Source organism: Pithys albifrons, chromosome 11 (assembly GCF_047495875.1).
Source record: "Pithys albifrons albifrons isolate INPA30051 chromosome 11, PitAlb_v1, whole genome shotgun sequence".
Taxonomy (NCBI): domain Eukaryota; kingdom Metazoa; phylum Chordata; class Aves; order Passeriformes; family Thamnophilidae; genus Pithys; species Pithys albifrons.
Window position 1 is genome coordinate 25,372,610 of NC_092468.1, and position 14,717 is coordinate 25,387,326.

Below are 14,717 nucleotides of genomic sequence, written 5' to 3' on the forward strand. Positions count from 1 at the left end.
GTTGGCACACCTAGAACCCAGAGCCAGGAAAAGCAGGGTTGGCACACCTGGAACTCAGTGCCAGGAAAAGCAAGGTTGGCACACCTGGAACCCAGAGCCAGGAAAAGCAAGGTTGGCACACCTGGAACCCAGTGCCAGGAAAAGGAGGGTTGGCACACCTGGAACCCAGTGCCAGGAAAAGCAAGGCTGGCACACCTAGACCCAGAGCCAGGAAAAGCAGGGTTGGCACATCTGGAACCCAGTGCCAGGAAAAGCAGGGTTGGCACACCTGGAACCCAGTGACAGGAAAAGCAAGGCTGGCACACCTGGAACCCAGTGCCAGGAAAAGCAGGGTTGGCACACCTGGAACCCAGTGCCAGGAAAAGCAGGGTTGGCACACCTGGAACTCAGTGCCAGGAAAAGCAAGGTTGGCATACCTGGAACCCAGTGCCAGGAAAAGCAGGGTTGGCACACCTGGAACCCAGTGACAGGAAAAGCAGGGTTGGCACACCTGGAACCCAGTGCCAGGAAAAGCAGGGTTGGCACACCTGGAACCCAGTGCCAGGAAAAGCAGGGTTGGCACACCTGGAACTCAGTGCCAGGAAAAGCAAGGTTGGCATACCTGGAACCCAGTGCCAGGAAAAGCAGGGTTGGCACACCTAGAACCCAGAGCCAGGAAAAGCAGGGTTGGCACACCTGGAACCCAGTGCCAGGAAAAGCAGGGTTGGCACACCTGGAACCCAGTCCTACAGCCCAACCTTTTGCACTGAGCCTGGCACAGCCTCTGGGTCACTCCCAGGAAAAGCAAATGCCCAGAAGGATCCCCAAACTCACCTGGAAGACCCACCTGGAATTTCTCTTCAACCTGAAACCCTCTTCAATCCAAGCCAATAACCAAGTTATTTATTCCCTGAAAACTGCAGAGTCTGAGGATTTCATTGCTGTGATCACTGAGCTCAGGCTGGAACCATAAAAATCAACTTTCTCACCAGCTGCTCTGGGTTTCCAGTGATGTTTGGGATATTCCAGGACCTCTTTCCATTCAGTTGGGATTATCTAAATGCTATTTCCATTTTTTCCCAGCTCTTGGTCCCAGTTTTCCTCCAGTATGGACTTGCTGGGCAAATTAAGATGTTGACTGATAAGCAATAAATAGTATTATCTACTATTAAATTAATAAATATAAAATTACCTCTAAAACATATGAAATATTATTAAATACATAATATATAAAAATATAATATTCCTACTATTCAACTCTTATTTACTGAGTGGTCTGTGGTGCTTTCTAACATTCCATAGGGCCCCAAACAAAAGGAATCATTTTACATCCAATAAAAACACCCACCAAAATTATCCAACATAATGTGGAGAAAGAGGAATTTCCACCTGGACCTTCCATGGAGATCAAATAGTTTTTATTTACTATGAAAGAGACATAAAAGGTGATTAGAAAACAGAACAGTCACAAATGTTTTCCATTTGAAAATGCTGAAAGGAAACAATTTTTCTCCCACATTTTCCTGCAAAGGCCTTGGAACATTTTAATGCAGGAGAAAGTAAAACCAACACTTCAAAAAGAAAAGGAGGGAGAGTTAGAATGCAAATTTAATGCATTTCCTTTCACATCAGGGATCTCAAATAAAAACCAAGACAACCAAAGCACAATTCCAGACTCATCCTCCATTTTCATCACCACAGGGCTGAGAACCAGGAAAAACAATCCTAAAAAAGAGCCTCCCTCCCATGGGAAGGTTGAGGTCCCTCAGGGGGCTCACTTGGCTCCTCCTGAGGGAACAGTTTCCTCCCAGCTTTGCTGAAGAGACACTTCCTGAATTTTGTTCTGTTTGGTTGAGCTCCTGTTCTTGGCTGGATGGAAGTTAAACTCAGACAGGACTAACCTTCCATTATTTGGAAGTCCCACCTGGACAAGGGAAACCTCCTGGGCACCTGGGAACAGCCCCTGGGCACAGGAACAGGTTTGGGAAGGACAGACACCAAGTACAGGAATTGGGACACTGATTGTTGGCATTTCCAATGTGCAGTTCCAGCAGTGGGCAGTGTCCAAGGACAGGCAGGGCATTCCTGCCCACCCCAAGTGAGGAACCAGGAGCAGGAGGATGGATGAACATCCATGGGGAAGATTCCCCCAGCCAGGAGCGTGATCCAGGAGCCAAGAGGAGGAAGGAAAGAAGGAGGGCTGACAGTGATCCTACCTCTCTGGATCCTCCCTCCTGCCCTGGATCCTCCATCCTATCCTGGATCCTCCCTCACTCCTGCCCCAGATCATCCCTCCTGCCCTGGATCCTCCATCCTGCCCCAGATCCTCCCTCCTGCCCTGGATCCTCCATCCTGCCCTGGATCCTCCATCCTGCCCCAGATCCTCCCTCCTCCCTGGATCCTCCCTCCTACCCCGGATCCTCCTCCAGCTGCAGGAGATGGAGTGGTCTGGGATGGTCCTGCTGGAAAAGCTGAGCCCTGAGTCCCACCTTGTCATTCATCTCCTCACTGCTCCTGCTTACATATATATTTATATATTTTTGATTGGGAGGGATAAAATTCCATCTCCTTGGGCTGTGAGGGGTTTTGCACCCCAAGGAATTCCATGTAACAAAGGGAATGTCCCTGCTGTGCTGTCACACCACCCACAGCGACACTTCAGTGAGTTCAGCAGAGAAGCAGCACATGTTTATTCCCATGAAATACTCACTGCCTGCACAGCTCACTCTGAGTGTTCCAATCCCTCACAAGAGCAAAGGAGAGCAGTTGACTGGAGGATTCCTTGGCACTGGTGGTGGCTCAGGATGGTCCTGGGAGCTGCTCAGGCCACGGGGCTGCCCATGAGCCTCTCCTGCCGCAGGGCCACCAGCCGCTGGAACCACTTCTCCTCAGCTTCTGCCTTCTCAATGAACAGCTGGGGACAGGGACAGGAGGCAAGGGTGGCACAGCTCAGCACCTCTCCATGGGCTGGAACCTGCTGGAACACCTGGGGACCATCTCAGTGCCCACAGGAGCAGCTGAGCCCAGGGTGGGGTTAAACACAGAGCTGAGACCAAAGCACAGCAGGGACTTCTCCCAGAGTCATGGAATGGACTGGCTTGGGAGGGACATTAAAGCCAAAATAATTGCAAAGCAAACACTCCAACTCCCAGTTTCAGAGGGATATTAAAGACCATAAGAACTGGAAAGCAGAGACTCCAATTCCCAGTTTCAGAGGGATATTAAAGACCATAAGAACTGGAAAGCAGAGACTCCAATTCCCAGTTTCAGAGGGATATTAAAGACCATAAGAACTGGAAAGCAGAGACTCCAATTTCAGTCTCCTGAAACAGCAAGTTCATCACTGTCCTTGTCTTGCTCTCTGTTAATTATGCTCATTATACAGAACTCACATTCATTTATTTACTGCAGGTCATTTTTAACTTGCTAATTCTTAAAAAAGCTCCATGCAAGTCCTTTTATTTCCAATTAAAGTGCTCACAAAGGAACCTGCCTAAGTTTAGGCACATGATCTAAACTGACCTGAAGTTTGTACTGTAATTAAAGGTGACAACTGGGCAAGTTCAGAGTCTTCCCTCAGCTTCCCAACTGCACAAACCAAAAGCAATTTATCCTGATTTTAATGAACAGGATCTTGAATTCCCCTGAGTTCCAAGTTATATTTTGTTATAAAATCCATCTGTGACTCTACAACCACATCCCTGGTGGATTTACTTTGTGATGACTCTGTGGGATGGTGGGAGGAGTGGGATCCTCCTTGTCCCAGAGTCTTCAGAGCAGGGATTATTTGATGGTTGTTGGGCCATGTGGCCCTGCCCTCCTTCAGCTACAGATAAATTTGGGATAAATGGCAGCCCACTTACATTTGGATGTGCCAAGGAGTTGTCATCCTGGTATTTGATGGCAGTGGGAATGCTGGCAGCAGCTGGAGGCTCTTTCTCAGGAGCAGCAGCCTCAGCAGGGCCCACTGCAACAGTTATAGGTTCATGTTGGAGTTCAGGAGCTTCTGCTGCCTAAAGAGAAACAAACACACAGAATCAAAGATTTTATCCTCAAATTCCCAAAAGTGGCAGGAGCTGAGCTGAGCATCCAGTTGTTTTCCCATTGCCCATGAAAGGATCCTCATGGAAATGCTTCTCCATGTGCTTGGTGGAGCACACTGGACATGGACAAAGGTCCAGGAGGTGCAAGGAAAGGTATTGCCCAAGGCAAGGAGAGAGCCTGAAGAACAGGTTTGGGATCACCTTCTGAAGAAGCTGCACCAACTTCTCAGAGACTTCTGGAAGAGTAAGAAAAGGAACATTCCTGGCAAACAAACAGAGGTAATTCCAAACACCTCAAGGCCAGCTGGGAAAACTGAACAAAGCCTTGGCTTTCCCACTTCCAAAGACAACAGCATCCAAGTTCCCTAGAAGATTTGGTGGCCAAAACCCAGGTAAAACTGTGAGACTTGGGAAAGCTGCCTGAAAACCAAGCTGGGTCTTGCCAGGGAGTAAATGTGGCCTCAAAGTCTGCCCTCAGTCAAGCAGAGTCAAAATCTCTCTAATTACAGAGTAAATCTCTGATTACGTTGGGATTTTAATTCTGCTTTTCCTCCAAAACCCCTTCAAACCTGCTGATTTGATGGAACTCTTACACACATAAACTGGTCTCTGACCCCACCCAGGACACTGGAGAGACTGGTGGGGTTCAGGTTGTTGACATTGAAGTTCTTCCATCAGTGGAAGGTGCCCTATGGAGCAGCTCCCTCCTGGCTGCCAGGGGAAGGCACAGCAAGAGGGACACGGGGACACTGCAGCAAGAGGGACACAGGGACACTGCAGCAAGAGGGACATGGGGACACTGCAGCAAGAGGGACACGGGGACACTGCAGCAAGAGGGACACGGGGACACTGCAGCAAGAGGGACACTGGGACACTGCAGCAAGAGGGACACAGGGACATTGCAGCAAGAGGGACACTGGGACACTGCAGCAAGAGGGACACTGGGACACTGCAGCAAGAGGGACACGGGGACACTGCAGCAAGAGGGACACGGGGACACTGCAGCAAGAGGGACACGGGGACACTGCAGCAAGAGGGACATGGGGACACTGCAGCAAGAGGGACATGGGGACACTGCAGCAAGAGGGACACTGCAGCAAGAGGGACATGGGGACACTGCAGCAAGAGGGACACGGGGACACTGCAGCAAGAGGGACATGGGGACACTGCAGCAAGAGGGACACGGGGACACTGCAGCAAGAGGGACACGGGGACACTGCAGCAAGAGGGACATGGGGACACTGCAGCAAGAGGGACACGGGGACACTGCAGCAAGAGGGACATGGGGACATTGCAGCAAGAGGGACATGGGGACACTGCAGCAAGAGGGACACGGGGACACTGCAGCAAGAGGGTCATTGCAGCAAGAGGGACATGGGGACACTGCAGCAAGAGGGACACGGGGACACTGCAGCAAGAGGGACATGGGGACACTGCAGCAAGAGGGACACGGGGACACTGCAGCAAGAGGGACACGGGGACACTGCAGCAAGAGGGACACGGGGACACTGCAGCAAGAGGGACACTGCAGCAAGAGGGACACGGGGACACTGCAGCAAGAGGGACACGGGGACACTGCAGCAAGAGGGACACTGCAGCAAGAGGGACACTGCAGCAAGAGGGACACTGCAGCAAGAGGGACACGGGGACACTGCAGCAAGAGGGACATGGGGACACTGCAGCAAGAGGGACACTGCAGCAAGAGGGACACGGGGACACTGCAGCAAGAGGGACACGGGGACACTGCAGCAAGAGGGACATGGGGACACTGCAGCAAGAGGGACACTGGGACATTGCAGCAAGAGGGACACGGGGACACTGCAGCAAGAGGGACATGGGGACACTGCAGCAAGAGGGACACAGGGACATTGCAGCAAGAGGGACATGGGGACACTGCAGCAAGAGGGACACGGGGACACTGCAGCAAGAGGGACATTGCAAAGGTACCTTTTTGATCTCCTTGCTGGACCTGAAGCTCTGGGGGACGAAGGCGTCGCTCTCGATGGCTTCAATCTCTTTGACTCTCCTCACCTGGTCCACGAGGGTGGCTTGGTCTGCAAGGACAGGGGACATCAGGGGCAGCCTCAGGGCAGTCCTGGCACCAGGGCCCTGCCCAGGGGGTGCCTGGAACATGTTTTGGGAGACACCAGGAAAAACCCAACGGGTGACGCAGCACAAAACACTCCGTGACAGGGAAAAATCCTGGAGTGAGAATCACAACAGTGAGTTGGCCATTGTGGCTCAGCCTGTGGATCATTCCAGGTGCTGCCAGGAATGTGCCAATGTCCTTGTGGGATAATTGGAGAAGAGAACACTCTGGGGAGACCTGAGAGCTCCTTCCAGGGCCTAAAGGGGCTCCAGGAGAGCTGGAGAGGGACTTGGGACAAGGCCTGGAGGGACAGGACACAGGGAATGGCTTCCCACTGCCAGAGGGTGGGGTGAGATGGGATACTGGGAAGGAATTCCTGTCTGGGAGGGTGGGCAGGCCCTGGCACAGGTGTCCAGAGAAGCTGTGGCTGCCCCAGCCCTGGGAGTGTCCCAGGCCAGGTTGGACAGGGCTTGGAGCAGCCTGGGCTGGTGGGAGGTGTCCCTGCCATGGCAGGGGTGGCACTGGGTGGGCTTTGAGGTCCTCCCAACCCAACCCACTCCATGATTCCAAGATGCCAAGAGCTGCACTAGAGTAAAGCCCAGAAGTACAACTTTAATCCTGATTTTTTTTGAATTGAGAAGGAAAGAAAATCCCTTGTTTAAATGAAGCTTGTGTTCCAAAGTTCTGCTGCCTCCCTGCTGGAGTCTTCTCCTGGAAAACTGATCCCTAAGGATTTTAGGGCATAAACCAAATACACCAATGCCCTGCTGGGGAAAGGGAATTACAATCCATGGAGCTCCTGGGTACATAAAGGGTAAATAAAGGGATCAGAAAGGCAGGGAAAGGAGATTTAAAATCAGCTGTTTAACTCTGATTTCACAAAATCCCAGCTGGTTCCAAGATCTCACAAGGATCCTACAGAAACTGATGGGAATGACAAATTAGGGGGCAAGAATCCCAGTGCCATCAGGGACATGCAGGGCCAGCAGAGCCCATTAGGCAGGACCTGTTGGACAAACACGTTCCTGGGAGATCAAAGGCCCTGCAGATGTTGTTTGTCAGCTGTCAGTAGCAGGATGTGTATTCCATAGGAAAATCAAAAATAATGGAGTCAGAAAGCTAAGAGGCCTCAGACAAAAAAAAATCAATACTAACTCACTGCACAGAGTGTTTCCACCCTGTTAGAGGGGAAAAGGAATTCAATCTTGGGTTAGGCCTTGTTGGGGCTGCTTTGATACCAAGGTGGACATTTCCAGCCCTGTCATCAGCTCCTTCCCAGAGCTCCAGGGCTGGGGGGACCCTTCCCAGTTCTCCCAGTCACAGGTTTGACTGGGAACTCCATCCTTCAGGGATAATCCAGTATTTCACACCTCTGTATTTCTATCTATTTATATCTTATATATATATATAAATAAACACACCTGCCACAGCTGCTCAGTTCACATTTAGTCTGTGTTAGTAACAACTTTAAACACTTTAAAACAAAAAGTGTGTAGGAATTCTTTAGATGCCACCCAAAAATATCACACACACAGGAATCAGAAACACCAGAGCATCAGAGGAAAGAAAAAGAATCACAGAATTCTATGAGTCTATAAATCACATAAAAGAAAAAGTGACTTCCCTGCAAGCTCTGCCTAAAATATTCCCATTTTCTCCTGATTAAAAAGACAGAACTCAGCCCACTGAGAGTTTTCAAAGCATTGAAACACAAGCATTAAATGACCAACAATATTTTGTGAATGTTCCAGTAAATAAAAATGTATTTTAAATCTTTCCTGGGAAATCTTTAGGTATAAATTACTATGAATTCATTGATCATCCACAATCCTGACCATGAACATGAACCTCAGGAGTTTTCTTTCAAGTAGATTTAACTCCAGAATCAAAGCAACAACAAAATAAACTTCAAATATCCCTCAGAATCCACTTCTTCCTGTTTTACTAATTAGATTTACAGGGGTTAATCTCAATTAAAATTTTAAATAAATCAAAATAAACCCCATTTTAGGTAAAAGGCTTTGAAAGACAGAAAAAAATTTGCTAATTTTTTCCCTGCTCTTTTGTTTACGAGTTTGAAGGAAACACCAAGAGATCCCAGACTAAACAAACAACTGGAGCAGGAAGTATTTTCCCTTTGATCCCGCTTTATTTAGGATTGTTGGAAGGGTCTCTGTATACAAGAGCCTTTCAGGATGTGCAGGGACTGCTCTCACTCACCCCAGACTAACTGAGCCCAGTTTTACTTGGGCATTCCAAAGGAGATGAAGCTCTCCCTGGACAACCTGCAGTGGGAGAGGCAGAACTCCCTGGCTGGGGGAGATCCTGAGGCTCTGGATACATGGATGGAACACAGGGAAGTGCTGTGGGAGGAGGGAAAATCCAGTGGGATGGGTGGGATTCCCTGTGCTTGTGTCATCCTGAGACTTCACCAGACTTGGATCTCTGGTTTTCAGAGATTTTTCCCCCTCCAATCTTTTCTCTGAGCAGGAGACAACCAGCTCAGGGGGTTGTCCCAACCCGGAGCCGCAGGAATTCCGGAGTCCCCTTTGCCAGTGGGTGTCCAAGGGGTGGCTGGAGAACCTCACTGGAGCCTCAGAGGCCACCCCAGAGGTGGTTCCCTCCAGCACAGAGGGAACAAAATCGGTGCAAAGCAGCCCAGGAACATCCTGCTTTGCATACAACATTCCTGGTGTCCCCATTCCCTGGATGTCATTCCATCCCATCCCTCCTGCCCAGCTGGGGCCACCGTGTCCCTGGGATTGTCCTGGGATGTCATCCATGCCATGCCACGCCATCCCTCCTGCCCAGCTGGGGCTGCCATGTCCCTGGGATTGTCCTGGGATGTCACCCATGCCATGCCATGCCATGCCATGCCATGCCATCCTATTCCTCCTGCCTAGCTGGAGCCACAGTGCCCCTGGGACTCTCTGGGATGTCACCAGCCCATCCCAATCCTCCTGCCCGGCCCCGGCCAGTGTCCCCAGGACTCTCCAGGATGTCACCAGCCCATCCCGTGTCCCAGCTGGGCCAGTGTCCCCTGGGATGTCCCCCATCCCACCCCACCTCATCCCTCCTGCCCGACTGGGGCCGGTGTCCCCGGGACTTTCCAGGATGTCACCAGCCCATCCCACGTCCCCCCGGGCCGGTGTCCCCTGGGATGTGACTCATCCCATCCCTCCTGCCCGGCCGGGGCCGGTGTCCCCGGGGCTCTCCGGGCTGTCGCCAGCCCCTCCCGTGTCCCAGCCGGCTCTGGCTGCCGCTGGAGGGAGGCACCTCCTCGCTCAATCTGCCCGAGCCTCGGGATGGCGCCTGCGGAGCCCGAGGATGCTCCAAGCGCCGCATCCCTGTCCGGATCCCGTCCCGCTGCATCCCGACTCGCCTCCAACCGCTCTCAAACACCCGGAGCCGCTGTTTCCTGATCCCGACCCCACACTATTTCCCAGCTGCTGGGATTTCCAGGGAAAGAACTTTTCCCAGCCGGGAACAATTAACGCGCTCCGAATTGAGCCGCCGCGGGCAGGGAAAGCTCCGCCCGTCCCTTCGTGCTCTCCCAAATTAAAGGTAAGCGCTTTAAAAATACAATTGCAACGTGTTAAAGCAGCCGGTTGTGACACGCCAGGACTTCCCACGGGGAGGACATGGAATTAACAATCAAGTTAGAAAAATACAAATCATCAGGGAGAACTTTCTCCAGGTTTGTTTTAAAATCCTGTCCAAGTGGAGTTATCATTAAAATGCACTAAAATAGCACTTTGTGAGTACTTACTAGGGAGGTCCTACAGAGAGTAGCAGAGTACTATAAATCGACTATTTTAACACATTACAGTGTTAATAACCATTTAACGATATAATTTTAATAATAATTATTGTGGTATCATTTCAATTATAATCATTTTTACAGGATTTTAAAACAAGTCTGGGCACTAATGGCTTTTCCTTAAAAAAAAAAAAAAAAGAAGGAAGCATTGGGTATAAAACCCAGCAGAAAATAGGATGGGAAAGTTCAGCACCTGGGCTCTGAATTTACATTTCCTTTCGGCAATTTAAGAGCCTTTAACTCGAGCACAAGACACTTGTGCTGCTCTGCCCGTCCCCGCTGGGCTCTGCCCGTCCCCGCTCTGCTCTGCCCGTCCCCGCTCTGCTCTGCCCGTCCCCGCTGGGCTCTGCCCGTCCCCGCTGTGCTCTGCCCGTCCCCGCTATGCTCTGCCCGTCCCCGCTCTGCTCTGCCCGTCCCCGCTGTGCTCTGCCCGTCCCCGCTCTGCTCTGCCCGTCCCCGCTCTGCTCTGCCCGTCCCCGCTGTGCTCTGCCCGTCCCCGCTCGGCTCTGCCCGTCCCCGCTGGGCTCTGCCCGTCCCCGCTCTGCTCTGCCCGTCCCCGCTCTGCTCTGCCCGTCCCCGCTGGGCTCTGCCCGTCCCCGCTCTGCTCTGCCCGTCCCCGCTCTGCTCTGCCCGTCCCCGCTGGGCTCTGCCCGTCCCCGCTCTGCTCTGCCCGTCCCCGCTGGGCTCTGCCCGTCCCCGCTCTGCTCTGCCCGTCCCCGCTGGGCTCTGCCCGTCCCCGCTGGGCTCTGCCCGTCCCCGCTGGGCTCTGCCCGTCCCCGCTCTGCTCTGCCCGTCCCCGCTCTGCTCTGCCCGTCCCCGCTGGGCTCTGCCCGTCCCCGCTGGGCTCTGCCCACGCGGCCAGTCTGGGGCCTCGGGATAATTCCACAAACACCCTGGGAAGGAGCCAAACTGGGGGATATTTCCCCCCGCTCGGGCAGGGCTGGGCTGTGGGCACAGCCCCGTGGCCACCGAGGCCACTCCGGAGCTGCCACCACCCACCCCGCTCCTTCCTGGGACACCAAAGCAGGAGCTGTAACTCGATGCTCGATTTCCCCTTGTCTCGTAGGAGATCTCTGCCCGCTAATTGATAGAAATTAAGCCATTAATCAAGGCCCCAGCCATCACTCAGGCCGGGGAAGATGAATCCCAACTTTCATCATAACCACCTTCCCCATTTTAGTGTTCATTAGCATTAATTTTTAATGCAATTATGCTCTTCTTTTACGCTGAGCTCATAAATTACGGCTCTTTTGTTGCTCGCTGGCCTTGTGCAATCCAAGGTAATGCTTTGTGCTCTGATCTTAGAGGCAATTACTGGCTGCTTCCATCTTTTCCATCTCCCTATCCCAAATAACCTCTGTTTTGTAGGGACACACTCACCAGGGCAGACACCACATGGACGTGGCTGATGGAACGATTTGTCTCCGTTAAACCCATACCCAGATCTGGTGGATAGAGGAAGGAAAGAATTCCTGCTGCTGGGAACAGCCTCATCCAGGGATCCCCAGCACAGGAACAGGGGATGGAGCACAGGACAGGGGGAAAGAATTCCTGCTGCTGGGAACAGCCTCATCCAGGGATCTCCAGCACAGGAACATGGGATGGAGCACAGGACAGAGGGAAAGAATTCCTGGTGCTGGGAACAGCCTCATCCAGGGATCTCCAGCACAGGAACATGGGATGGAGCACAGGACAGGGGGAAAGAATTCCTGCTGCTGGGAACAGCCTCATCCAGGGATCCCCAGCACAGGAACAGGGGATGAAGCACAGGACAGGGGGAAAGAATTCCTGCTGCTGGGAACAGCCTCATCCAGGGATCCCCAGCACAGGAACATAGGATGGAGCACAGGACAGGGGGAAAGAATTCCTGGTGCTGGGCACAGCCTGCTATATCCAGGGATCTCCAGCACAGGAACATGGGATGGAGCACAGGGTAGAGGGAAAGGAAAGAATTCCTGCTGCTGGGAACAGCCTCATCCAGGGATCCCCAGCACAGGACAGAGGGAAAGAATTCCTGCTGCTGGGAACAGCCTCATCCAGGGATCCCCAGCACAGGAACATAGGATGGAGCACAGGACAGGGGGAAAGAATTCCTGGTGCTGGGCACAGCCTGCTATATCCAGGGATCTCCAGCACAGAAACACAGGATGGTGCACAGGGTAGAGGGAAAGGAAAGAATTCCTGCCGCTGGGCACAGGCTGCTGATTCCAGGGATCCCCAGCACAGAAACAAGGGATGGAGCACAGGACAGAGGGAAGGGTAGAATTCCTGCTGCTGGGAACAGCCTGCTGATTCCAGGGATCCCCAGCACAGGAACAGGAACACAGGATAAAGCACAGGACAGTGGGCACAGTCTCATCCAGGGAACCCCAGCACAGGAACATGGGATGGTGCACAGGACAGAGGGAAAGGAAAGAATTCCTGCTCTGGGCACAGCCTGCAGCCCAGGAACCACAGGAACAAGGGATGGAGCACAGGACAGAGGGAAGGGCAGAATTCCTGCTCCTGGGCACAGCCTGCAGCCCAGGAACCACAGGAACAAGGGATGGAGCATAGGACAGAGGGAAGGGCAGAATTCCTGCTCCTGGGCACAGCCTGCAGCCCAGGAACCACAGGAACAAGGGATGGAGCACAGGACAGAGGGAAGGGCTGGTGCACTGTGCTGGCAATCAGCTGTTTGGAGCAGCACAGAGGCCCTGCAGGACAGCAGGAGGCAGCTTGGAGGCTCTCCAGCTTTTCCATGGAGCACTCGGTGTTTACACTTCAAAAGTGCTGCTGGCACGTGCCCAGGGCTTGTTTTCTCCCTGCTGCCTGTGGGGCACCCACAGAGCCCTGCCAGGGCATCCTGCCCTCCCGGGATCCCACACTGGCACAGGGGGCAGGAACTCCAGGCTTTTATTCCCAGTGCATGCCCTGATCCTCAGCAGCACCTCAGGGGAAGCAGCTGCACCCACCTCTGCCTGCCCTCCAACGCTCTGAGAGACTCCAGGGAAAATGGAATGGGCATTAGGAAAATGCTGGTGGGTTCCATTATTTTTCTGCTTTTTTCCTGGGCTGGGCCTTTAGGTGGGATATGAAATAACACCAGTCACCCCAGGGAAACACCTGCCTGGCACCAGTAAAACAGGATACAGCCTGAAATTCCCACTTCTCCAGGCCTCAGCCAGCACAAATAAGGCAATTCCCAGTTAAGTCTCCTGCTCATCCCATAGATCCACTCCAGGTTCTTGGACAAACACCCCTCTGTAACCACACCTGTGATGTTGGCACAGCCACCCAGACCCACAAAACCCATTTTTTACCAGAAAATAGAAGACTCCACACCAGGAATTGTGGTTTAAGCAAAAGGCTCTGGGTGTCTGTCAGAGCCCACCAAAGGCTCAGCCCCCCCAGGCTCCCTAATTCCTGCCTTTTTGTGGAGAACACGACAGGGGCTCCACACCCAGAAACAGCTTTACAATACAGAGCTATAAATTGTTTCCAATGACTGAGGTCAGATAACTAATTACCTGATGGCTTTACAATCCCATTACCTGAGCCATCCTTTAGCACAAATAAATGCCAGGAGACCACAGTAAAACACACAACACTAATGAAGTACAGAAACCATTTTGGTTTCCCATCTGTCTTGAATTTTGGAGACAATTTCAAGACTTTTAATTTGTAAAAAATCATAAATTTCCCTGTTAGAAAGACCATAAATTTATCAGTTACACTTGTAGAAGAGTAAACCTTCAGAAGAGTAAACCTGTTGTGATTCCTAAACCGACTCAAACAGCAGCTATAAAAGTATTTTTGTATTTATCAAAGATTCATGGAATGGTTTGGGATGGGAGGGACCTTAAAGCCCCTCCAGTGCTCTGGGCAGGGACACCTCCCACCAGTCCAGGCTGCTCCAAGCCCTGTCCAGCCTGGCCTGGGACACTTCCAGGGCTGGGGCAGCCACAGCTGCTCTGCCCAACCTGTGCCAGGGCCTGCCCACCCTCCTAGCCAGAATTCCTTCCCAATATCCCATCTCACCCCACCCTCTGGCAGTGGGAAGCCATTCCCTGTGTCCTGTCCCTCCATCCCTTGTCCCCAGTCCCTCTCCAGCTCTCCTGGAGCCCCTTTAGGCTCTGGAAGGGGCTCTCAGGTCTCCCTGGAGCCTTCCCCTCTCCACCCCCAGCTCTCCCAGCCTGTCCCAGAGCAGAGGGATCCAGCCCTGGATCCTCTCCAGGACACTGGGATCAGGGGGCTCTCCAGGCAGAGCAGGGAAGGACCAGAGGAAAGTACAGATTATGAAGGGACAGGAGATGATGAGCAGGACAAAGCAGGTTAAAATGCAAGGACCCCATTTACAAGTGGTTATTAATTACAGCAGTTTTAATAAAAAGCCTGGAATTGACTCTTCCAAGAGCCATGGGGGCTATTGATGCCCCTCCTGATTCTCTCTCCCTCCCTCTGCCCAGGAGGAACATGGCATGGCCAGTGAAGATGCCACATTGTCCCCTGCCATGTCATCCTTCCCAGTTTTTATTATTAGCATTATTTGGGTGCCCTTCCCAACATGTCCCTCTCAGCCACTGCACCCAAACGTCCCGTTTTTCTCTCATCCTCCATTCCTTTCTGCCTGTTTTGAATTCCAAGCTGCCAACCCAAAGCTCAGCCAGAGATGAAAGAGGCTCCCAGGGTGTGCCAGATGCTGGGCTGTGCCCTGGGACCTGCAGCCCCACACCAGGTGTCTGGCACGGTAATGAAGGGCTGGCAGTGCCCGAGGGACAGCAGGGTGGGCTCCAACTGCCCCAGC

General features: G+C 52.5%; 1 protein-coding gene across 1 annotated transcript in view; it reads right to left on the bottom strand.

The window, feature by feature from the left end:
• Positions 1–1,569: 1,569 nt before the first annotated feature.
• The window catches only part of RSRC1 (arginine and serine rich coiled-coil 1), a 107,881-nt gene continuing 94,733 nt past the window's right edge, over positions 1,570–14,717 (bottom strand). Inside the window, exons 9-11 of the mRNA XM_071566013.1 lie at positions 5,970–6,076; positions 3,843–3,992; positions 1,570–2,893 (exon numbers count right to left, since the gene is read on the bottom strand). Coding sequence (XP_071422114.1) covers positions 2,801–2,893; positions 3,843–3,992; positions 5,970–6,076 — 350 coding nt within the window. The 3' untranslated portion in view covers positions 1,570–2,800. The remainder of the gene's footprint in view (positions 2,894–3,842; positions 3,993–5,969; positions 6,077–14,717) is intronic.